This window comes from Cinclus cinclus, chromosome 3, assembly GCF_963662255.1.
Source record: "Cinclus cinclus chromosome 3, bCinCin1.1, whole genome shotgun sequence".
In the NCBI taxonomy this organism is placed as follows: domain Eukaryota; kingdom Metazoa; phylum Chordata; class Aves; order Passeriformes; family Cinclidae; genus Cinclus; species Cinclus cinclus.
This window is the reverse complement of record NC_085048.1, coordinates 18,818,947-18,844,925: the sequence shown is the minus strand read 5'-3', so window position 1 is coordinate 18,844,925 and position 25,979 is coordinate 18,818,947. Positions and strand designations below refer to the sequence as shown.

At 35.1% G+C, this 25,979-nt stretch overlaps 1 protein-coding gene across 1 annotated transcript in view; it reads left to right on the top strand.

Moving 5' to 3' along the window:
- The window catches only part of SNTG2 (syntrophin gamma 2), a 208,223-nt gene that overhangs the window by 88,586 nt on the left and 93,658 nt on the right, over positions 1-25,979 (top strand). The window contains exons 2-6 of the mRNA XM_062489722.1: positions 1,937-2,074; positions 11,257-11,313; positions 11,401-11,458; positions 20,753-20,796; positions 20,900-20,941. Coding sequence (XP_062345706.1) covers positions 1,937-2,074; positions 11,257-11,313; positions 11,401-11,458; positions 20,753-20,796; positions 20,900-20,941 — 339 coding nt within the window. The remainder of the gene's footprint in view (positions 1-1,936; positions 2,075-11,256; positions 11,314-11,400; positions 11,459-20,752; positions 20,797-20,899; positions 20,942-25,979) is intronic.

Here is a 25,979-nt window from a genome sequence, read left to right as displayed (position 1 = left end):
AGCCAGAGAGGGACTTTCTACAAGGGTATGTAGTAATGGGACAGGGCAGAATAACTTTGAGCTGAAAGAGCATAGGTTTAAGTTACATATGAGAAAGAAATTCTTCACTATGAGGGTAGTGAGGCACTTGAACAGGTTGCTCAGAGAAGCTGTAGATGTCCCATTCCTGGAAGTGTTGAAGGCCAGGTTGGGCAGGGCTTTGAGCAACCTGGTTTAGTGGAAGGTTTTCTTCCAAGGTGTTGGAAGTAGATGATTTTAAGGACCTTTCCAGCCCAAGCTGTTCTGTGATTTCTGCACAATAAACCTTTTGTGACATCCATTACAGGCTGAAGATACAACATCTAGATAGCTGCTGACATGACCAGAGTTTGATTCTCATTGTAAACAAGGAAATCTGGTCTTGCCTCCAGCTAGAAAAGGGCGTGGATATCCTAAAAAGCCTGTGTCAGCTCTGCATGCTCAGAGGTCTTAGGATATCTTAAGTGTCTTAAATGGCAGAAGTGACCAACCAGGGCACAATTGCTTTGAGCCCAGGGATAGCCCAATTACAGGAACAATTCACCTGAGCAACTGCTCTGTATATAATTCAGAATTAATTTAATTGTCTAGGCTGCATTTTTCTATTTCTGCTATAAAGGAGGTTCTGACATTCACTTGCTGCATAGAGCTACACCAAATTTAAGTGTTTTAAGCTTTAGCTGATCCTGTTTTTAAAGACTGAAAGGTTTTATTGACAATCACCACAGACCTTCTAATTTTATAGAAATGGAAATATTACGAAGCTAATTTTTCATGTTTAATTTTATTTTAACATCCCTCAAGCTTTCATTCAGTACACAGGACATGTTTCTTCTTTAATCCCATTACTCTGTTTTTTCATAGCCTACCATTTAAGAAAATATAGATGAACAACTTGATTTTAAATCTTCCTTTAAGAATAAGTATTGCAACTGAAACTTAAGTCATGCTTGATTTTTCTTCACTAGCATAAAGTGCAATGCTCTGACGATGCTGTAATTATAAATTAATAAACAAATAGCACTTTTAAATATGATCACTCATTTCAGAACAGGAGTTTTTGTCTTCTGTGCAGTGAATGTAAAGAGCTGAAATTTCATTTGTCTGCATATTTTGGCGAATAGCTGTAAGAGGTCCTAATACCACAGTTTTTGTTTAAGAAAATATCTGACTGAATGTTCGTGGGAAATTTAAGTGAATAAACCAGAAATTAAATAAAATTTCTTTTCTACTACTTACGGAGAAAACCTTGTTTACACCAAATTGATGACTAACCTATGGAGTTTACTAGTTATTAGTCTAGTGATGATGTAACTTAAGAAATGTATGTTCATCTTATCCTAAACAAAATAAATTCTGTAACAACTGGGTTTAATTATGTGTTTTACAATGTGAAAACATAGTTTTCTACTGTAACAGAACTCTGTATCTTCATGGCAACTTTTATGAAGGGTACAGTTCTTTTCCTGACATAGTGGAACTAACATCTTTAAGACAGGAAGAATATTTTACTTCCCCATTCTTTGCCAAAAATGGAAAATGTGTTCACATGCATTTATACATACTTATCTGTTTCTAGTACATTTTCATAAGTCTTTGTATAAATAAAGTCACATATCACCTCATTAATTGGCAGCATTTCTTTGTGGGATAGTACAATGGAGAAATTTTTAAAATTTTTTTACACTTTCCATATTAATGTCTATTCTAAGTCCACTTAGCCTCTATTTTCCAGTACAAAAGAGGCTTTTTATGCCTAATGCATTTGAAGACTGAAAAACAAAGCAGTTTTCCGCTTCCTATAAATAATGCTCATTTGTATGCTTTTTATTTATTGAATGGGATAGAGCTTGTTATTCACAATTATGAAATGTTCATATTTGTAAATTTATTTTGTATGCCTTTCTTTTTTTTGCAGACTAAAACTGGTGTTGCATTGTTGTATGATGAAGTATCTGAAAATGCTTATGACATCCGGCTGAAGCTTACAAAAGAGGTATTAACAATTCAGAAACAAGATGTCATCTGTGTTAGTGGAAGTGATCACAGTGCAAATGTAAGTGCTTCTATATCTCTGTGCTTTTCACTGAACACTTTAATGTCTTCTGTAGAGGTCACCTTATTGTATTGGAGTGCAAGAGATTTTATCGGGTAATAAAAATACGAGTAATTATCAGTTGTTGGGTCTTCTGTAGTTACCTACAGTCATAAGTATAAGAACTGCATTTTTGACCACTGCTCTACATACCTTATTATGATAGTTATAATATTAACAGAAGAAAAAAATGTCTATAAATACCAAAATTAAAGCATTCTTCCACCAAATATTGCTGGGCCATTAAACTAAAAGAGAATTGGAAAAAGTCTTTCCCAGTGAAAGCATTTGAAGAGTAAACTGATACACCAAAGTTTTCTTCATTTGTGTATCATACAGGATGTTTGTTCAAGGGCATTGAGCTGACTGAGAGAACACTTGACAGGCACTTATTTCACTGTAATTCTCTTTCAGGCACAGATGGAGCTTAATCAGTGCCAGCATGTATGTGGTGCTGTTTTTAACCAAAATTCAGTTATGCTGCATTTCAAAGCCTGTGGTGCCTCTAAGCTATACAGGAATCTTCTGTGTGACCATTTGGTAATGTCACTAGGTAAACTGGTGGCATTTTGCATAAGCAGTACAGCAAGGGTGTCTAGGTTATCAACATCCTTAAGTAATGTATTTAATTTCCTCATAGAAATAGTGTGCTTCTTGAATTTGGAATGCATATACTTTAACTGAGTAAAATAGATGTCATTAACTTTGCTGGTGTTTCTTAGGGTGCACAATTCATGGCAGCCTCCTCAGAGGGGGCCAAGGGAGAGTGTTTCTCTCTGCTTCCTGTATTGCATGTGTCATGTAAACTTAAAATCTCCACTATCCAAGTGGGTTTGTGGTATTCTGGTAAGAATTAGAAGCAAAAAACCATGTAATGGGGGTGTGTGTGTATATGAGTATGTTAGAGTCTGCCTCTAAAATATGTAAATATTTCATTCCTGCTGTAGTAAGTATTTATATAAATGTTTTAATATCACACATAAAATAATTTGAAATAGCTTTTAGCAATTTGAAACATTATATATTTGTCCATGGAATTCTGTGGGACATGACTTGCTCTTTAAAATTTTCAGAAAGGTTGATCAGTGACAAGCCTGTCCACTTCTCTTTGGTTTACTGAGATATGTCTAAGCCTCGTTCATCAGCTTTGCATATACTTTGTGCTTCAGTGAGAAGCATGAAAAAACACACAGCTTGCTCTTGGGTTTTTTTGGAGTTTTTTTTTGTTTGTTTTTTGTGGGGATTTTTTGTTTGTTTTTTTTGTTTTGTTTTGTTTTTTTTTTCCAGGCGCTGCTGGTATATGCTGATAAGTTGTATGCAAACCAGTTGCAAGAGTCATAGTAAAACATAATATGACTTCAGTATATAGTGTCATGTGCGTATAATTATACATGATTTCTAGGGACTCAATGGTGTTTAAATGCCTTGTGTATGAATCTCATAGAAAAGGAACCAAAATTCTATCCTACATAGTCCTAGGTTACTTCTTGATTGAATCAACACAAAGTAGTTGCATTTGAGAAAACACTTTATCAAATCTGTGTATGTATTAATATCAAAAGTACAGCAGTACACTCCCCCCCCCCCCCAACATTCTCAAACTCCAACCAAAAGCAGTACAAAAAGTCACCCCAAACAACCCAAGTCTGCCTCTTCCTTTTAGTTCCAAGATTTGGGTTGATTTTGATGCCTTTTACTCCTACATTTTATGGGTACCCTAAAGAGTGTTTCCTGATGGAGGACAGGGCAGGGAGGCAAGCTTTGACAATATTTAAGAAATTAAATTTTGAAATAAATTCTGGAAAATAACAGACCTTGCAGAGGAGGCATAGCTGGGGTATGCAGCCACTGCATGCATACAAAATGAATGTGTAAATTAATGTTTAAGTGAATTTCAAGTATAATTAAGATGGTAATTTAGGTAAAAGTTGCAAAGTATTATGTGGCTCTAGGTATGACACCCATTCAGAAGGGATTTCTCCTCCCTCATACTATTGAGAAATAAGAGTGGGCAGTTCTGCCAAGCTGCCCTTTGCTAGAAAACATTGTTAACAGTATGATTACTTTCCCTAAGTTCTGTCACTGAAGACTATGAAAACTAAATTTTTGGGATCTGATCTGTTTTTCTGTGTCCCTTAAAAAATCTCCACAAGGTGCCTTTCTGAAAGGGTTATCCACAGTCCTCACAGGATTCTGTTGTCAAATTCTAATGAGAAAAATTAATTAGACCACCTTCATGGCCATAATTCATCTTTTTCTGCATTATACCTTGAACCAAATAAAAACCTCTGGACAACTAATATTTAATATGAACTCAAATTGAGTATAACATGATACATTGTTACACTCAATTTGTGTAACTGTTGTTAACTCTGTTAACAACACTGTTAACACTGTTGTTTTTTACCATATATAACTTTCTAATACATAAGAGGTCAAAAGCAGAATTTGAAATCAGGCTGAAATAGCTGGTAGTTTTCTAGCACTGAGTTTAAGTTTTACAATTACAGTTACATGACAGAAATTCCGGAGATAAATTCTTTATATTTCAAGTAGAGAGAATAGTAAAGAGAATAGTTTTTATCCCTGATCTATATGATTCAAAATATTCATAGAAAATTGTAACCTGAAAGTCAATGCTATAGAAGTCATAAATGATCACATTGTCTTACTGATTTATTCTCCTTTCTCTGTACTGTTTTATTTTCAGGTACTCATAGTTAATTGTATTTCATACATGGCCATTCATCAAACTATTTCATTTACAACAAAAATAGAAATAACTTTTGCCTTCTTTTTGTACTCACATCAAATGCATGGGAGGAGAAAAAACTATGTGTAGAATGACTTTTCCTCTTAGGTGGGATATTTGAATGGAAAATTATTGCAAAGAAAAGTTCTGTTTCTGCTTGTGGTAATACTTTTTTCTCCAGCCACTTACATGGTACAGCATTTGTGGGATGTATTTGCTTCCTTTTACTGACAGTTTCATTACTCCTGAGGAGCACTGAGGATGGGATTTACAGCTGTGCATATTTAGCTACACTGAGGACTGGCAAAGACATCAGTGATCACTAGAGCTACTGTGATGAGTTGGCCTTTCAGCAGTAGAGATTATATCCAAGGATAAAAGACTCTTACTATAAATACATTTTACTAGCATCATCTAGATCTACTCCTGTTTCATATATTGTCATCTGCCATTCATTTAAGTGCTACTTTTAAGCATTGAGAGAGCATCACCTTTGATGAGAAATTTTATATCTGGCTTACTGCAATTTAATGACAGTTCAGCCCATTTCACTTCTTTGTGCAATCTTAGACTTGGATGAGAAAGTAATGCAAGAAAAACATTTTTTTTCGAAATTCAAGGTGTATATAGAAAAAAATATCAGCTTTTTTTTGGTATTCAGTTTTTTCACAATAGACAAGCTGCTTTTCAGTATCTCTAAAAACCCTTCTGGATTTGGAGCTAATTATGGAGGTAATATTTTGCAGTGCTTTTAAATATAATATTACATTTATAAAAATAATTATATAACTTTTTCTAAATATTTATATAACTTATATTTATGTGCTAAACTTGCAATAGTTCCATCAAGGCATATTTTGGATTTACAGACTCGGCAAATTCTAGTGTTCTAAGCAAGTCTTCACTGACTTGGTGTTAAGTTTGGTGTTTTCAGATTTTAAGGATAAAGGAGAATGTATGGATGTATTAGAATCACTGTAGTGGACTTGCCCTCTATGTGAGGCAACATTTGGAATGTATCAGGCTCAGTCTTGGGGTGGATGATGAGCAAATTGAGAGCTTATGAGTTAGAATAAAAGGGCAGAGCAGTAAGGGTGACACTGTTGTGGCTGTTTGCTACAGGCTCCTGGTCAGAGGAGGGAGTGGACGAGACCTTGTACAGGCAGCTCAGAGCAGCCTCACAGTCACAGGCTCTGGTTCTTGTGGGGGATTTCAACCACCCTGACACTGCTGGAGAAGCAGCACAGTGAAGCACAATCAGCCCAGGAGGATCCTGGAAAGCATTGGTGGCAAACACGGGTAGTGGAGGCTCCCACGAGGAATGGTGTGCTCCTCAACCTTTCACTAAAAAACAGGGAGGGCCTTGTTGGAGATGTGAAGGCTGGGGGCAGCTTTGGCTGCAGTGGCCATGGGACTGTGAAGTTCAGTATAGAGCAAGAAGAAGCAGGGCAGCAAGTAAATTGTAACCTTCTGCCTCTTTAGGGCTGGAAGGAAGAATTTCTCTTGCTCAAGGAGGATTGGGTTTCAAGGAGGATTGGGTTAGAGAGCACCTAAGCAAACCTGACATCCACAAGTCCAGGGGCCCAGACAGGATGTATCCCAAGTGCCAAGAGATGCTAAAATCAATTTCTTACATACAGTACCTTATCCTTCATATTCTTTGTTTTTCATCCATGTATATTGCTTTATCCTTCTCCTGTTGGCATGCCACAGTTTTAAGCCTCTCCTCTTTTCATAAGCATTTTATTTCTTTTATTTTGTATTTAACTTTTGTAAGCAAAAGAACAGAAATCCATCTGGTTTTTCATCAAAATTGGTCCTTCTCACAGAGCTGAATCGTCTCTAAATTGGTAAGGGGTCACACAAAGAGGTTTTGAATGCAGGCTGATGGCATCGTGATTGGAAGAGGACTCCTCAGAGGCATATTTTAGTCTAATAGAATTAGTATTACAAAAGTCTGCATGCTGGAAACTCAATGTTCCAGTTTTACAAGCTGTGTCTTAGAATGTAGCAAAGTAGGTGAATAAGGAAGAAAAGCAGCAAGATTAGTTGTTCTGTTGGTTAAAAAAATAGAAAAGTGTCTGAAAATACTGTTTAAATCCCTGATGAGATTTCTTTGGCTTTTCCTTTATAACTCAGACACTAATAAGGACACAGAAGAATGTTATTTTAGAAAACCTCTTGGGAAAAGATCTTAAAAAAAAATCTAAAAGTTGTTTTTTTGGTGTGGTTTTTTTTTTTTTTTTTAACCCAAAGAAATTCCTGTCTAAAGAGCTCCTAATATTGTAGTTTTCCCAATGACTGTTCTACCATTGCTGCTGTGGTATTTTAGTCCAAAATTGTTTTGTTTTTTTTTTTTTTTAAAGTTAATAATGAGCAATCTCTATTTTTTCCTATCTTTTTTGAAGCATCAAGTGAATGATTAAGTCTTCCTATTGAAACTAAGATCACTTGTATGGAGAAAATACATTATTTAACCACTTGTTGTTTATTTTCTATTCTCTGGAAAGCTGACCTAGACACTTAGAAGATGACTATCAAGTAATTCCTTAGGAACTTTATTATGACAGATAATTTGCTTGTCTTGCTGCAAACCTGAGAATATTTAGAAGTTTGCATCACAAAATAAATATGAGTATTTCTCACCATGATAAAAATACTGTATTATTAAAGATAGGAGGAATAAGTAGCTTAAAAAAAGGCTGATAACTATAACATAACAGAATAGTGCAAAGGACACTTTGAATACTCCTGAAAAAAACTAGCTTCCTGAAATGCGGGAAGAGTTCAGCTAAGTGTGAGTACTCATACCAATAAGATAAAAGAAAGGCATCACAACTTCAATAAGCCACACGTAAACATAAATATATGTGTCCTTTAATATTGTACAGAGTCTTTTTTCAAAAACGTCACTTTATGCCAATGATTTTTGAGTGCTTCAAGGAGAATCTTCTGAAATCCTCGTAGTACATTATTCAGACAGATAGATATAATATTTTTTTCTAATGGGAGCTCCCTTACCACAAGTGCCAGTCCTGGGTGTTAACAACCTGGTAATAACAACATATCAGATAGGCATTGGAAGGTGGATATAAAATCTACCTAAAACACAGCAACAGAAATAAGCACTGCAATTTCCTTCTCATGTTGTCCATTGAGCTCCAGTCATATCACTTCATATGAACAAATACCAAGACATAAAAGAAACCTCCAGCAATAAATTTTTCTATTAAGTCATTGCTTTTTAACAGAATCTAGTAAGTCTTCTGTGTAGAGCTATCTCATATCTAAAAGATGGGTGTTTGACCACATAGTTCTCCCCATTACCTTTGAATGTGTCATTCAGTTTGCAACTAATAAAAGTATAGATTTTTTTTTCAGCTATATTGTTCATTTTGGCTATTATAAGCACCTGCTACCAAGTATCTCTTCTCTATACAGTTATTGACATAGTGTTCTTTTTAATGGTGCCTGTGTCTTATATGGTTTTTATAAAATTTTCTGTTGTATCTGCTTTTCAAAATACTCCCTGTCTGTCATCATTCTTGGAGTTCCTGAAATTTTCTGCCTCACCAGTTGACAGCTTGCAACAATAAAAGATAGGAATATTTCATATTGGTATCCTGCCAATTACAGTGTTATTACATTCTGTCTATTCAAATGCATCCTGAAGTTCTATGCAGAATACCACTTTGTCTTCTAATCTAGAAATAGGAAACAAACCAGGCTGTTGTGCCATGGGGGATACATAATTGCTTCTGTATGGTAGCACACGTCTACTGAGTGATTGTTACACATCAAGTACACATCGAGTGCTTTGGAACCCATGAGAATAAAGAGTTTCAGGAAACTGCAGGTGCTATTGAACAAAACAAAACAAAGTTCCAGTTAAAAAGCAAAAAAGGTTAATTTTTTAAAAAATTCACTTCAGCTTTGCTGTTCAGATTGATAATTAGTAACACTGAAGAGTTTCCCTTGTCTATAGTTAAATAAAATTACACAGTCAACTATAGTATTGTGTTTTTTATTTGTTTTAACACTCATACAAATGTCTGTCTCACTTCACTCTAAAACCATAAATAAATTCATCTGGAAAGAAAAAAATATGTCTAGCCTGCAGGCAAACAAAAAGTGAAATAAGTTGTTTGTATGTTTGACTGTGACATACACATTGGGCTTTCAGCTGCACATGTGCATGACATTAATGTCAGAAGAATATAGGTTTGTTTATTTCCCCACAAATATTGCAGTTCAGTCTTGGCAAGATGTTTTGGAGCAGAAGAACATACTTTCTTTCATAGTTACATGCAAAGCTACTGTCCAAATTTCATAGTCATGGAAATTCTGTCCTTACATAACAAATTCAGACCTAAAGTCTGCTGAGCCGACTGTCCTTTTTCTGACAACAGCTGTTATTGTTTCCTTGGGAAAGCCAAACAGGGCAAGAAAGTTATGCTTTTCTATCAATAGCAAATAGTATATGATCACAGAATTGAAATAAATTTGTGTAAATTATCTGGATCATGATACTTAATTATGCTCAGGTTTTAGCATTTTCCTTTGCAAAAATAAAACATCTTGAAAAGAAGAACGTTTTTTGCATTTTTTACATAGCTTTTACTAAGCTGTTTTTTAGGAATCATTTAGGTATGAGTGTAATACCTTCTTTTAATAAGAATATTTTAATCTCTGTAATAAGCAATGCTATACACTATTAAAATAGAAATATCAAGATTATACCAATGTTATGCAATTAGATTGCTTCATAGGGCTATCTATCAATCATATAAAAGTGCATGTTCACTCTGTTTGAAAGTAAAAGATGCCAATATATAGTCTTTTTGTCTTTTAAATAAAATAGCTAAAGCTATCCATGTATAGCTAGCAGCTTTCTATTTGTTGTATGATCATGCTAAAGCAAGCTAAAATGTGGAACTATTTATTCCATTGTTTCCTTGTGATGGGATATATTAGCATAATATATTTTCAAGGTGCAAGTATAGGTGGAGTAAAACTAGAATTAAGTAAGCAGACAGCTGTTAGTTCCTCGAAAGCGTCTCTTGGGAATGTGTCTCACTGAATTTAAAGTTAGGGATATACTCTGATCTGGGCTTTGTCAGCAAGTGTGATCATTTTGATCAGAAGATTAGATGCAGTTCAAAATTAAGAAAAAAACTGTGAAAAAATTGCGTTAGTGTGGATTTCAGAGAAACTGAATTATATCACCTGAAAATTAATCAAATAAACCTTTTGATATGTAAGGTACCATGCTCATAGTGCAGCAGTTTTCCATTTCTAGCATAGACTACTTTAGTACAGTATACATAGGAACAGAAGAAATCTTGAAAATGTATTAAATCATTCCTACTTTTTTCTACCATATGGATTATTTTTATCTACCTAAAATGAAACTGAAAATCCAGATTTATTTTGTTTCGCTTTCCCCTGCGTCAATATGAACGTATGTCTAGCATGATGAGTGTTAAAAGAAGAAAGAGCTATATGTATTAAAATAACTAGTTATTATAAAATTATGGTCTTGGCCACTGAAATAAAAATTTGTATTTATCTGAATCAGTGAAATTGTAAAACACTCAGACAGAAAGTATACGTATAGGAGTAATCTTATATGCAATTGCTAATATACAGAAAAAGAAAAAAAATAATTTATCTTATATGTTCAGGAATTACTGTAAAGATGGCATTCTATCCAGTACTGTTCAGCATGTTCCAAAAAAAGTTCCCATCAACTGTATAATTATTGTCAACAGATGAAATGTTATTATTATGTTGTCAGGTACCATGAGTTACACATTATTAGAATGTCAAATTCAGCATACTGTTAAACATATGATAGCTTTCTCTAGAAAAATATTGATGAAGGTTTATCTTCCTTATGCACTTAGATCTGAAATGAAAAAAATTAAACATTTGAAGCAGACTATCGCTAGAAGTTTTTCAGCATATGCTGCAAAAAGTACATAGAGATCTGAAGATGTAGACTAGAAAACTTTGGGTTTTTTGGTTGAAAAATTAGAACCAATATGCATGCACAATAGCTATGAAAATGCAGGTATATGAGCTTTTCCTATAGTTTTCTCTTGTCAAAGGAAAAGTATGTACAAATTTCTGTTCAGGAAGAATACCACTTCAGAGAAGGAAAAGCATACTAAAGTCTGAATACACAACTCACAAATTCTCCTCATTGTTATAAGGAATTTATGAAGTGTCTATAAATCAATGTTGAAAGATACTTCAGAAGTGATCACTCAGATTCTAGACTACTTTTAAGAATTTTTTTTCTAAGTAAATTAGCGCCTAGGAACATCTTTTATGCTGATTCAGATACTGTATTTTCACTTAAATTTATTTTTTCTACAATTTTTTAAAGCACAGAACTGTTACACTTCGTAGACAACCAGTTGGTGGCTTGGGCTTAAGCATAAAGGTATGGGTAATGTCTCTTTTCTTCTTTTAAATTTCAGTATGACCACTTCAGTGTTGAGATCTCATGGTCAATATGTCTCTCTTACAGGGTGGTGCTGAGCACAAAGTGCCTGTCGTCATATCAAAAATATTTAAAGACCAAGCAGGTAACTTACACTATTTGTTATATAATACTGTAGTTATTAATAGTTTCAGGAATCAATTTTTGCTTCAGTAAGCCAGTTATGTTATAAACAAAATATTTAAAGTTACTTGAAAAGATGTAAGTATGACACAGGAAGTCTATTGATGTACTTTTATAATGCAGAGAATAGCAAACCAATTCATTTTTTTCCCCACACAATAATTCACTGCTGTATGGTGTGACTAACAGTGCCTAGGTGCCTGCAGAGAGTGATTTGTAATGTTTATTATGGTGAAGGTAACAAAGTACTAAACCTGCTTATACTGCAAATCTTTTTTTTAGATATACAGTCTCTCAGATCTGGGAGAGCTGTTGTTATTACGTACAGGAGGAAGATAATAACAAAGGCTATTCACAGTGTTACTCTTCTAGTATCAACCTAACTGGAAATTAAGAGAACATGTCTAAATTTGTCTCACAAGTGACACTGATGCTACATTTCTGGTTTTAGATTCTAGTCTTTTAATGCAAGAGAAAGCAATCTCATAATATCATTTAAGGGAAAATAAGAAGGGTTCTACAAATATGTGCATTCTCTCTCCATTTATATAATACATATATTGATACACAGACATGTGTACCAAAATACAGATGAATTTGCATATAAGAGAATTTCTTTTAAAAGTTTAATATAATGAGAGGAAGTGTTATACATGACGGAGAGATGAGACTGATGCAGGCTTATTTAAAACTAAGTTTTGGACTGAAAATTCTGTGTATTCATACTGTAGATAAATTATCAATGGACTTTCATTACACAAGGTACTAATAACAGTGAAACTGATTGGCTGGCTTTAAGAGTGGCTTTTAGTTAAGCAATGAGGTTTGTTGCTGCTTCAGACAAATTCATACTGAATTTTAAAAAGTAAAAAAGGCTTTATTGTCCAGTAACATTAGAAAATAAATAATTCACCTGATAAAATAGCAATTTCTTGTCATGCATTTTACTGCTTTCTGTACTAGAATAAAATGCCTGAACATACAAGAGTAAAATTCTCCTTAATAACTGAAGAGATGATTTCCTAAAATGAAATTAAATAAATGAAATCAATTTTTTGAAATTAAATTAAATTTAATGAAATTTAATGCTTTTTATATTACAACACTATAAAATCATGTTTACAACATTGCTTTGTCTGAATATAGTACTATATTTTAGTTCCAAAGCTAGAAGTGTAATAGAATAAAACAGTTGCTTCTTTTTTAGGTCTCTATAACTTTTGTGCTCTCTAAATAAAATAATTAGTTGTCTATTTTTTGTTCTATTTCATTTTTTCAAAAATCGGATAAGTGATTATATTGACCTAAGCATCAGCTGTCAGCATTTGTGCTTCAGTTTTTGAAATAGGATGAACATTTCAATAGGATTTAATTTCATTATTCCACAAGAGCACATCCATAGCAGCAGTGCTTATAAATACAGTTCTTATGGTTTGGACCTCTCAGCTGTGATCACTGTGTTTATAAATTTCAAATTAAGTTATTCTAGATCACTCTTCTTTCCTGAATGAGTTCACTGAAACATACCCAGAAACTCAGTTCAAGAGCATAACTTTACATTTCTGAAATACAAGATTAATTGGTCACTCAGGGCTGGAGACTGATGTCCAATGAATTGCAAATCACATTAAAAAAAATCCTGAGTTTTTCCTGAGCACGTTCTCCTCAACAGTACTAGAGCAAGTTTTGCTAATTCCAGTGACTCATCACCAAGTTTGGCCTTTTACATTTTTTCTATTCATTCTGTCTTCCATTCTAGCAAAGGTTACATTTTTTCCTACCTCCAATATTTTGCTGTAGTTAATTGCAGAGGGGAAAAGTTCTGGGCCAGACAGAATGAGAAAAAGTAAATGCAAACTTTAAAAAACAATTTCGAGTAATAAATTCAAGGGAAAAGTCATATAATTAGCCAAAGTAAGTTTTATCCCATAGGAAATTATTTCACTTCCAAACCCAGGATTTTTTCCTACCCATATATCAAATCATCAGTTGACACAGGGTATTAGCAATATTGTTGATAATCTCCTAGATTATGAACAGAATTATTGATGCTGAAACTTCTCAGTAATGTTATATAAACCTGATTCAGGCTGGTTTGGATTTGTTTATTTTTTTTAATTTAATTCAATACAGTGTCGTTTTTATGTTGTTTTCCTTTTGAAACTGGCTTAAGATGTAGTACATTATACTCATTGTACATTGATTGGTAATCTGCTATTAGTTTCCAGGTGTGTAATATTTTTATATATGTGCTATAATCATATTAACACTTTATTTAGGGCAAGTAGTGCTGTGGACTTACAGTCAAATAAATGTAGAGTCCTATCCTTAGAGCTGTGTAACTTAATGTCCCAAACTTGGAAAGGAATCATATCAGTCAGGTTTATTTGTTGTACAGGGAATCCATCAGATCGATTAAAAATACTTCAGGGACTCTTCAGACACTTTATGTGGATAAAGTATACAAGCTTTCATGTGTTTGCATCTTTCTCTGAGTATTACCATCTGAGTTTGTGGAATCTAGATGGTGGAGGTTGTAAAAATGAATGGATTTTGAAATCTAACCTCATCCTATGTACAAGTGATTTACTACATGTAATATTGGAAAATCTGGTTGTTTAAGCATCAAACCATAAAGTACTGGTTTGTGCTGCAGAATTATCTAGTTAGCAATCACATTTTTGTCTGATGCAACTTTTCATTTTGTGATACCTTTTGCAATAATCTGACTACTCCTGCGAGTTCTGCTCACAGCTCGTCTAATATGTGGAGTCAGACAAGCAGCAATGATGCAAGAGCAGTGGGTTCAGCTCATGAGGCATGATGAAAATAGGTAAATAAAATTAAATAAAGCCCAGTGGAATAGGGTTAGCTTGCATTGTGCCAGTTTCAAAGAAAAAGAAAATACTCCATTAAGAGCCAAAATTAATGAAAATCTTTGTTTGAATGCATTTTCCCACCTTCTGTAACAAAAGCTGACTCATAATTCACATTCTGCTGTGTTGAAAAATCTTCTGTTTTATGTTAAATCCACTTCAAACTGATGCTGTATACCCTGGCAGGACTGGAATGAGCTCCAGACATTCAGCAGCTGAAACATTCTTGGCTTAAAACCATGTGCTCTGAAAACACAGACTGTGTCCAAATATCACATCCTGGCTACCTGCATTCAGGACCATCTGGAGGACATGGCATCAGTTTGATGAGGGCTTTTAACAGATTCACTTACAGGCCAAAGATGGTTTGGCGTGAAATTTCATGTGATACCTCCTCCACGGGTATATTTCTGGGTTTTGGTGTTGACTCCAGTTACCAAAAGGGTACAAGCATGGTAACCCAGCCTAGTCTGAGCAAGCTGGTGGCCATGATGTGAGATTGCACCAAGCTGCACAGCATGGTTGTATCCACAGCTGCTGTTTTTCATCCCTACAACTATAGTCACATTAGTTTCATCAGCCTTGGAGATTCATTCCTCTGAGCTAGCCAGCTCAATACTAAGGATGAGTTAAGTGCAAACAGAGGTATATAGATTTATAAGGAAGCCAGAATGGATCAAAAAAATGTTACACCTTGTGCTAATGAAGGTGAAGAGTGAATACAAGGCCACCTTTGAACATATTGCCTCATTAGAACATAAGGCCTCATTAGAATATAAGACAGTTGAAGATGAGTGGTGTTTAATTTTTCAACATTATTTCCTAATATCACTTAAATTTTTAGCATTAATCTTATTTTCTAACCATCTTTTATTATCTTTGACAGTGTTATTGTCCTGTATTATTAGGAAGCTAATGATGTATGACATTAGCATACTCATTCTTCTTTCTCATGGACCTATGCCTCATATCTAAACTTATTTTCAGAAGGCATGGAAGAACATTCTTAACATTTTTGATTTATTTTAAGCTGTTGCCTTTTCAAAACTAGACAGGCCATGAAAGGCAGTACTTCTTAATAGAAGGAACATCTATGTTGAAGATCACTCAACAAGTGAAAGCAAGGTATTTGATCTCTCATTAAGGAATTTTTCTCTAGTCAACCTAATAAGAATGTATTTAAGGTCCAATGTCTGTCAATAATTTAGTTAATATAATTGTGTTTGTATTTTGAATCACAGATTAAAGGTCTTGCTTGTTTATCTTTACAGTCATGAGTGTAGTTATGTCCAATTCATGGAAGAGAGGGAAAACTACATCTGGATATGTTGAAGCTGTCTTTTTTCATCCTTAATACTATTTTTTCCAGTCTTTTCATTTAATCCAGTTTCTTAAGTATTCCTTTATATTTTCCTCATGCAGTTAAATGCTTATGCATATATTTCATATTAGGCTTGTGAATTGAGAGGTCTATGAAATCAGTGCAGCTAACTATGGGCTTTAAGCAGCATTTTTTATCATAAGACATAGTACGTTGTATGTTTCTTATGTGATTCAGGAATTCCACAAAAATTGAGTGAAAATGTGTACTGTAACCAATCCTGAAAAATATAAAGGCATCTACAGACTCAAATCTACTTAGAGATGTGCATCAATTAACTAGTTGTAAGCAAGTTTTTTCAGAGACTGTTCAGTAAAATTACTATTTCACTACCTTGGAAATTTTGGAAAATTTGATACAGCCCGTCTTCAGCCCTAGTGGATAGGAAAGGTAAGCAAAGCAAAACTAGAATTACTGATTCCTTTCCCTTCTCACTGAGTGCAAAAGAATTTTTAATAGTTCATGCCTCTGTCCAAGGTTTATTTTTTTAAAAAGATTAGAATGATGGATCATTTACATTTGGGAAAGTTTTCCAAATCTAGTATTCTCAAAAGTAAGATTTTAGGTGTTTTTAATGATTATCTTCATACCATTACTTCAGCATAAGCCCTTTTAGGTTTCCACCCTGCTTTCCTTTGTTCAGTATTACTTTTGAATTTAATCAATGTACAGCATTTAATCAACATCAAACCTCTTTAACAATAACTAAGTTCAAGAGTAAAGGTGATGCAGCACTATTTATTATAACACATGCTTCATTTTCTTTTTACAGCCTGGTATGTCTCTGCTTATCAGTACTTTGTGCTTATTTTCTTTTTTTTTTTTCTGGATGTGTTCAATACACTTCTACTAAAATATTATTTCAAGTAAAACTTCAAGAGGCAAACTGGTTTCTGGAAAAGTTGTGCTTACTGTTTCAGTGAAAAAGGTCATATGCTCTGTGGTAGCCCAAAGCTCTTTTTGAAGTCTTTTGGTATTAGTATTGCTTCATTTTACACATAGTGAATGATAATTTTAGAGCAGCCTTTCATAAGCACCTTTGTATACAAGGATGTTGCCAGTGGGAGAAAGTTCCTCATAGTGTGGAAGATTTTACTTAATATTTTTGACATGTAGAGAGGATGTGATTTAATGAAAACATCAATTCATATCTTGTCTTCAGGTTTAAAATATGCCTCAGAGAAACAGGACTGACTTTTTGTCTCCAAATATGTTTTTCCAGTCAATTTATTTATAATATATTTCTAAAATATATTGTAAATTCTGTGTGGTAGTGACACACCCTCTACAATTTGATTTATGGAAAACTTACTTTTTGGAATCGTCATTGATTTTAAATTATAGATCTTTGGCTAAACCCAAAGTCTTTCATCACAGATGTAGAAGCATAGCCATGATGGCAACAGCAGGTCCCCAGCTTATTGGTTTATTATGCTGCATAAAGCACTTCTAGAGAAAATTCTCTGATTGTCCCAAATGCTGTGCTTGTTTCAGTTTTTAGAGTGTTAGGTATTGAAAACATAATGCTCCTTCTCTCATTTAGTTATGTGGACAGCCTTGACTGTCTTTGGAGACTCTGCAAGTAGGATGTCATTGCTTTGTGCTCTTAAACTATAAAATGTATTGGCTAACACACATGAGGTGGCTGGGGATATTGCAGTATTCATCATCCCTGTGGAATGAGCAATGGGTCTTTGCTGACCTGGCAGTCAGCAGTCCTGGGGGAAAGGTTCAGCCTCTACTGCTCCCTGGAAGGGAATTGTCTTCTGTGCTGCCAAGTTACAATCTTCCATTCCCAGTTTTCTTACTTGAGGTTTTATACCTTTTCATATCACTGCTTTTCCTTTTTAAGCCTTGAGCTATTAAATAGTGCTATTTCAAGAATTTTAGCTGTATCTAGAATTTAGACTTTTTTGCATGAATATTGGTCTATGGATTTTATTATAACTTTTGTTACAACACAGAAGCTTTCTCAGAAGACTTGTTGCACAACTGAGCTGTTGTGTTGTTATGCAGTGGATCTCAGATAGATGAACATCCAGGAGAATGGTAATACCTACCTACGTGCCCACAAATCTTCATCATGCACTCTTCCATCAGGATCTCACCTTTCACAAACATTTTCTGGTTCAGTATGATTTGCTTTCTTGCCCTACATTTTTCTGTTTTCACCTCTTACAGAAGTTCTTTCCAAATTCAGGTCTCATCTCTTTCTTTACTGTGCTTTTTTCCTGCATTGCTGCTCCCATCTAATCTTCCCAAAAGCAGCAGTGGCTTTGACCACCCAGCAGAACCAACAGTGCAGGGCCTCAGGAAAGCAGCACTGCTGCTGCCCACATGTGCTGTCCTCATCACATCTGTGGCCCACAGATCAGCTGACTGGTACTTGTTGAAGGGCAAACAAACACATCTGCCTTGCTGCAGGGAGTTGGAATGTAAATCCTACTGTGACCCCCAGACAGACAGAGTAATATCTGAGGATTGGCTTACTAGGGTTTGCCTCCTGAAGGAGTCTGAGGATGCACTCTCCCTGTGTTTCATCTTGTTTGGTTGCTGTCCTGGTTCTACACTGTTTCCAGTTTCGGGGACTTGTAAGCAAGGTCTGCTTCTGCCTACTGGGGCCTCTTGCAGCTGTTACTGGCACAAGGACTGCATCACAGTGTGGCACTGGTGTACCCTAGGATAGGTTGCTTAGAAGTCAAAAAAACAAAAAGTTTTTGGTACTAATTTTCCTTGGCCAGCTTCTCTTCACTTGAGTTAATTTAGACTGGTGGACAAGTCTGATCTCATGTAAAATCCCTGAAATTTACAGCATGGATATAAGGAGCCTCAGCATCAACTGCCTTGATTCATGATCTCTTTCTGTTCTGCCTCTTCGCACATGTCTTTTTGTATCCTTGTTTTCAGCTGGGATAGAATTAATTTTCTTCTTAGTAGCTGGTACAGTGCTATGTTTTCAATTGAGTATGGGAATGATGTTGATCACACACTGTTAATTTGGTTGTAACTAAATACTGTTTTCCCTAAATCAAGGACTTCTCTGTCCCGTGCTTATCCTGCAAACAGGTGCACAAGCAGCTGGGAGCAAGCATGGCCAGGAGAGGTGATCCAGGCTGGCCAAAAATATATTCCACAGCAAAGAAATATTCCGTACCATAGAACATCATCCTTGGAATATACACTGTGGGGAGTTGTTTGGGAGCTGCCAGTTGCTGCTTAGGGGTGTGAAGGGCATTAGTCAGCAGGGGATGAGGAACTGTACCGTGCATTAGTTGTTTCTCTTGGGTTTTATTGCATGCTGTCTCCTTTCCATTGCTATTATTATATTATGCTTCAATTATTAAACAGTTCTTATCTCAAGCCATGAATTTTTTTGTTTGCTTCTCTTTCAAGTCTTCTCCCCATCCCTGGGGGCTGGCATGGGGTAGAAGAATGGGGTTGGAAGGGAGGGTTGAGCAAGTGGCTGCATGGTAAATAGTTGCCAGCTGAGGTTAAACCATGGTGACTCGCTGATACAAACATGCTTAAAATTTCTCCACTCACTTATGAGTCAATCAGACACAGTGGACAAGACATGCATCCTTTGAATTCATCCTTTTCTGCTTTGCCACAAGTGGAATTTCAAACTCACCGTCTTCCTTCTATCTCCAATTCAAGTATGCTTCCACATTTTTAAAATAGTCCAATGGCCCTAACATAAGCAGTGAATTAAAAATTGTTCACATTTTTCATTACTGGTGTATGTGTTACTAATATCTGAAATAGAAGTTTAGTATTGAGATGCCCAAGCTAATGCTCAGCATCTCTACCAATGTATGTACCCAAAATAGTCTACTTCAGATTGCTTTGTGACAGTTTTAAACTGCTTTCATTCCATTAAATTTCTCTAGGTAAATGTCTTTTCTATACCAGCTATTACAAATTATATCCATATTTTTAAATACAAAGTAGGATGAGAAGTGGAGTAAATACCTCCAATGCAACCCGTATCATGATTTTTAAAATAAATTGTGAAATATTTCCTGAGTATTGACTAATGAACTATAATCTTTTATCTGCCAAAAGGGTGATGAACAATTTATTTTTTTAAAAAATGCTATTTTGTAACCAAGGTGCATTTGCAGTAGCAACAACTAAATTGCAGAAATCAAGAATAATCTATGCAGTCTTTTCTTTCTTTTTTACTTCTATTTTCATTTCTCCTAATACTGTCTTCATTAACTTTGATGGCATTCTTCTAAGCCTCAAGCCGTGACCTTAAAGGTCATGTGTAAGACTGATAGACCTTCTTTAATACCGTCAGTCTTTTCAGGATAAGAGCCTTACTTTTAAATAATTAATGCATTTCACAAGATAAACCTCCTCAAATTCCAGAAAAAAAAAAAAAGAAAAAAAAAGTTAAAATCTAAAAGTTAGAGAATACACTTCAAAAATGTCATTGTTTGTGTCTATGGAGAGTTGTTTGAAGTTTCATGACATTATTCCCATTAACTCTGTAAGCCAGCAAACATGCACATTGTAGATCGAAATAATGTTCTTAGGGACAAAACTAACTCAAACTTCATGTTAAAGAATTGTATTAAATTCTAGTCACAACCTCTTTAATTACAGCAGTCCCTGTAAATTTGTTCAGGAGGAAAGGAATTGCTAAGTAGTTTCAGAAACTCCTATTTCCCTTTTGTGGAAGAATAATGAAAAGTGTGAATCACATTTTCCACATAATTTAATGAAATCCTGCATTAGTGAGAATTCACATTTGTATTCCATACTAAACAAGTTCTTTATGCTTGGAAAGTAGCTCTATTAATTTATTTTAAATTGCTAGGAATCTATTACCTTTTTTGGATGAATACTGATTGCTGTGCCATTGGTATTTTCACAACCAAATCAATTTCAAATAGGATTACAAAGAGTGCATTAAGCCAATTGCTGGAAGAGAATATAGCATTTTTTTCAGTACTGTAATCAATTAAAATCTACTCCTTCTGTAATCCCACAGCTGAACAGACAGGAATGTTATTTATAGGAGATGCAATAATACAGGTCAGTAAACATTTTTCCACAGACATTTGTTTCATACTTGATTTTATTTCAGTAACTAACTTTGCATTGCAAATCATTTTCTCCCTATCATATCTGTTTTTAGGTTAATGGTATAAATGTAGAAAGTGCTACCCATGAAGAAGTGGTAAGTCATTCCACTTTGATTTTTTATTGGTGTACAGAATATCTTATGTCCAAACTGTTCTGTCTCTGGCCTTATTTCAAATGAATTTACTCTTTTTTGCTATAAAGACAGTGCTATCATCAGGTTTGTCATATGTTTGATTATTAACACTTTTCCAATTATTTAATTCCATTTTGAAATACAATTTGCCACTATATTTGATCTTACCTATAATAAACCAATTTATGGAATAATGGTCAGGTTTTACTGATTTTCTTCATTTACTAGATTGATGGTATGAGGGCAAAGCCAGTTGAAATTCACTCAATGTGCAGTGCTTTTCCAGTCTGCAGTGTAAGGCCATATAGATAAAAATTGTTACCCCCTCTTGCCAGTTTATTGGCAGTTATCAGTTGATTCACTGAAAACAGTATCTCAGAAGAGCATCTGTAGAAACCATAAATGACATGGGCTTTGACAGTCTTATCAGCAAGGCAGAAATTACGTGGGCAAGGAACTAAACTTGCTTTTATTATTTGAAGGCGATCTCTCTAGGTCCAGATAAAGTACAGCTGCATGATCTTTCAGTCCTTTTCTTAGTGTTGATTAATATCATCAAGCTGACTCTCTTACAGCCAATCTCAGTAAAGCATAGTTAGCTCTATCGTGTATTGATGAGCTGCCCTCCTGCTGCTTGAATCGTTATTGCACAGAAAAATCAAACAAACAAACCAAAACCCAGAAACTTCCAGAAAGTTACGCCTCATAAAATGGTAAGTTACTTCTCTTAAGGATTGTTTGTGAAAACCAAGAAGTGCTCCAGAACTTTCAGTGTAATACAACAGAGATGAAGAATGAAAGAGAAATGCTTAAATGCATAGTGCTGCCCACTACATGGGAATTCAGTAGAAGCATTGAGCAAAATTGCTACTACCACAGCCTGTTACTATGATCAGAACAGGGTTAGAAGAATGTGTCAGGCATTAGAGGAAAGAGCTGGCTGGTTCTATCAGACGAGGTGGGCTGTTGCCAAAGCTCCTGAGACAACGAAAGATTTATTATTTGTTCTTTTATCTAAATCATGTCTTTGCATTTTGATGAAATAATGGTTGAGATAAAGTCCTCTATATTTGAATATGGTGGGTTTGCAGTTTGAAGGAAATGCTTTAAAGAAGATCTGGGAACCAGAAACACCACTGAAGAAGGTATATAACATACTAAGCATTTTACAATATATTTAGCTAGTAATATAGTAATATAGTGGTTAGAAGTAGTTGTCAAGAAAGACTACATCTTCTCTCACTGTAAAGGATGCCCTGTTTTCTAAATGTCACTCAGGTTAAATGAGAGGTGCTCCAGCATTTCTGTTCAAAGGACACGCATCATTGTGGCTTAGGTATTCTTAATCCTCTCTGAGTTCAAGTTTACACAACCTTGTTCACATACTACAGTGTGCTGAATGGAAGTCTGTCAAAGGTTATTCAGTAATTCTGTTGGCATGTGGACAGTGGTCTCTTATGTATTCAGCCATCTGCTTCAAAGTGGGATTCCTGAAACACCATCCTGCAATACAGTTTGAAGACATTTCTTGCTACTTGCATTCTGGGTGCAGAAGGCCTCTCTTGCGAACACCTAACTCAGGGTTATGAACTGTACTTTGTGATCCAAGGGACTGTGTACTGGGTCTAGGCTGAGACTACATTAGCTTTCTTCGTAGCAGCCAGTATGGTGGTGTATTTCTGTTCATGACTAAAACAGTAGTAATACATTAGTAACATTAGGTGTGTCTGTTATTGCTGAGCAGTGCTTGTAGGCCACCAACACTTCTCTTTTCCTCAGTTTCTCCCTCTCAATGAGTAGACTGAGAGTGGTTCAGAAGCTGGAAGGAGATGCAGCCAGGAAAGCCTATCTGAACTGACCACAGAGATATTTGATACCCTATAACATCACACTCAGCAGTAAAAATTGTGGGAAGTGTTTTCTGGAGGAAGCAGTCATTGCTCAGAGACTGGATGGGCATCAGGAGGTTGTAACTTATTTCCTTTGCATCATTTGTTTTTTTTTTTACCTTTGTTTTTATTTAAGTTACTAAATTGTCTTTATTGGGAAACTTCCTGCTGTTATCAGGAAGGTTTTCTTCCTTTGTTGTTCCTGTTCTCTCCCATCCTGCCAATGGGGGAAGATAGGAGTCAACCCACCACAGACTGCTAAAAGTGATGCTGATGGCAAAAGTGATTCTGAATTACTCCTCTAGTCCAACCATATTAATATGTAGTTAAGGGGCAGAAGCAGATATGTTTCTTACTTTTCTTTGGTGTTGAACTGATGTTTTTTTTCTGTTTGTTTGTCTTATTGTGGTTTGATTATTTTATTTTTTGAATTGTTACTCTAACAAATGTTTTCAACAATGTTCTTTCAGTTTCTTATTTTGTTTTTCTTTTGCAATGGCATTCCTCGCTGTTCAGACTTTTCCCCCCATTTGCTCTTACTTTCTCCCATTTTAGAATGTCTGCTGGTTCAGCCTTGCAGGATGTGAGGAAGTGCACTCAGCACAAACTCAGAAAGCCTTTATTTCACAAAACTGAAGCTTTAGTGTAATTGTATGTCAGTATGGCTCACAGGTATTAAAGACTTAAAACCCACTGGGGTTAATACATGGAAGAGAAGGCTACAAAATCTGAGAACTTGAGGAAAGGAGGAAAAGAGTTCTGTCTGCTACCTGCCATCTTCCTTCCAGAGGTGTTTGTGTAGTTAGCCGGTCCTGATTGTAGCAAATAGGTGGTTTTGTTTCTTGACCCTTGAACTTCAGCAGTAATAAAAGGTGTTTACTTCTCATCAAGCCAAACAATTAGCTACTGTGTCAGCAACAATCTAACAACAAACCAGCTCTTCTGTTTTTTGCTTCTGATACTAGAATTTCTTTTTCTCCACAATTATTCAAGCTGCTACTAGCACACATTAGTTTTGGCTAAGGGAATAGATAGAATGAATAATTCAGAATCAGTGCCAAGAAAAATTCTGCTTTTGTAGTAAGTAATACAGTAGTGCCGAAAATTGAAAATCATTTATTTTCCTTAAAACTTAAGTTTATTTTTAGAAATATTCTACTGGTGTGAAAAGACTATGAATGCAGAAAATGTTAATTCAGAGATAAATATAGTTTCTGTATTGTGTATCAGAGAGGCAATTTAATTTTCTTTCCCTGGTGGCTAATCAGGTTGTCACTGTGACACAAAAGGAGCAGTCACATCTCCTGAGTGGAGAGGAAAAGGGAAGCAAAGATAAAGACTATTTTGGTTGAAGTTCACAAAGGTGTACCACTTGGTGTTCTCCTGGCTGAGATTTCAATTTTTGAGATAAACACACAACAAACTGAAAGGGAATGAAACCTGAGATGGCAATTTTCTGATTCAACAGAATTTTTTAGATTAATAGAATCACAGAATCATAAAATTACTTGTTTGGAATGGAGCCTGAATATCATTTGCTTCCAAAACTCCTGCCATGGGCAAGGACACCTTCCAGTAGACCAGGTTGCTCAGCCTTGCCTTGAGCTCTTCAGGGATGGGTCATCCTCAGTTTCTCTGGCAGCCTACTCTAGTGCCTCACCATCTTCGCAGTAAAGAATTTCTTCTAATATCTAATCCAAGCCTACCCTTCTTGACTTTAAAACAGTTCTCCCTTGTCATATCACTACATTCTCTTGTAAAAAGTCCCTCTTCAACTCCCTTATATCCCCCTTTAGGGTCTGGAAGGTCTGCCCTGAGTTTTCTCTTCTCTAGGCTGAACAACCCAACTCCCACAGCTTGTCAGGAGAGGTGCTCCAGCCCTTTGAGCATCTTCATGGCCCACCTTGTAATCACAGGGCTGAACACAGTTCTTGGCATTTCGTGGTGTGAGTCCGAGTACTTTAATCTCCCTGTTCTTAGTGAAAGAGAAAAACAAGATCCAGAAAGATATTTGTGAGTCCCTGAGGTAAGCACTGCCCCCTGCTGAAATGCACTGAAGTGCCTGTTTGTTTCCACCAGAATCAAATTGTAGATGTGATGCAAAAATATCACTGTTGTATTTCAAAGGGGAATTGGATAGGGTTCTACATAATCTCATGTAGATTGTTTTTATATAAATCCATGATTAGTTCAAATGTAAGTTTGTATGAATGTAATCCTATTTCAAGGATTAATAAACGGATTATTTCCATTAACTAGAAAAGGAGAGGGACTTTAGTTATACAAAGATGGCAAATCAGGTGTTGCATGCTATTTTTTTCTTCCTGTATCTTATTCATGTATTTTATAGCAAATTAGTATGTTTCGCACTTGTTTAGCACTTCACACAAATGTTAATCTCTTTGGAATTTTGCTCAATGATCCAGTAAAGTACTTGGAAACATTTATTTCGTTTTATTCACAAATATTCTCACAGAAGGACATTGCTAAATAAACAATATCTATTAAAACAGAGAAATCATTCAGTGGGAATAATTTTACATTTTCAGAATTGGAACAGCTTTTAGTCAATAGTAATTTTTTTTTAATATTTACCACTTTAGATGTTTACTGTAATGCTATTTAATGTGTCATTGGCATGCCTGGCTGTCAGTGGTGAACGTGTTCTTCATTAGGCTGATTAAATGAGATACAAGGATTGAACCTGAAGATTGTTTATCTTCATTGAGATACTTAGATTTTATTTTCATTAGTCTTTTAATCCATCATGCAATCTGCATTAGCTATTTTGGAATTGTAGTTCTCTGCATGGTCTTCTGGAATTCAGTTCCAAATGGTGGAACACAAATTATTAATTTTATCCATAAATTTTATCCATATAATATCAGAAAAAAGAGATCAAAGAGAAAACATATTGGAGAATACATAGCTAGGCACGTAATGCTTAACTACTCAACAAATATATCAAAACTAATAAAACAATAAAAAACATAGAGCTAGAATGATGGTTTAATAAAATAAAGTCATAAAATAATTATAAAATATGTCAAATAGATGCTTGAGAAGAAGCAAAAATATTTTTTATTTACAAATCTTAGTGTGTACTAATA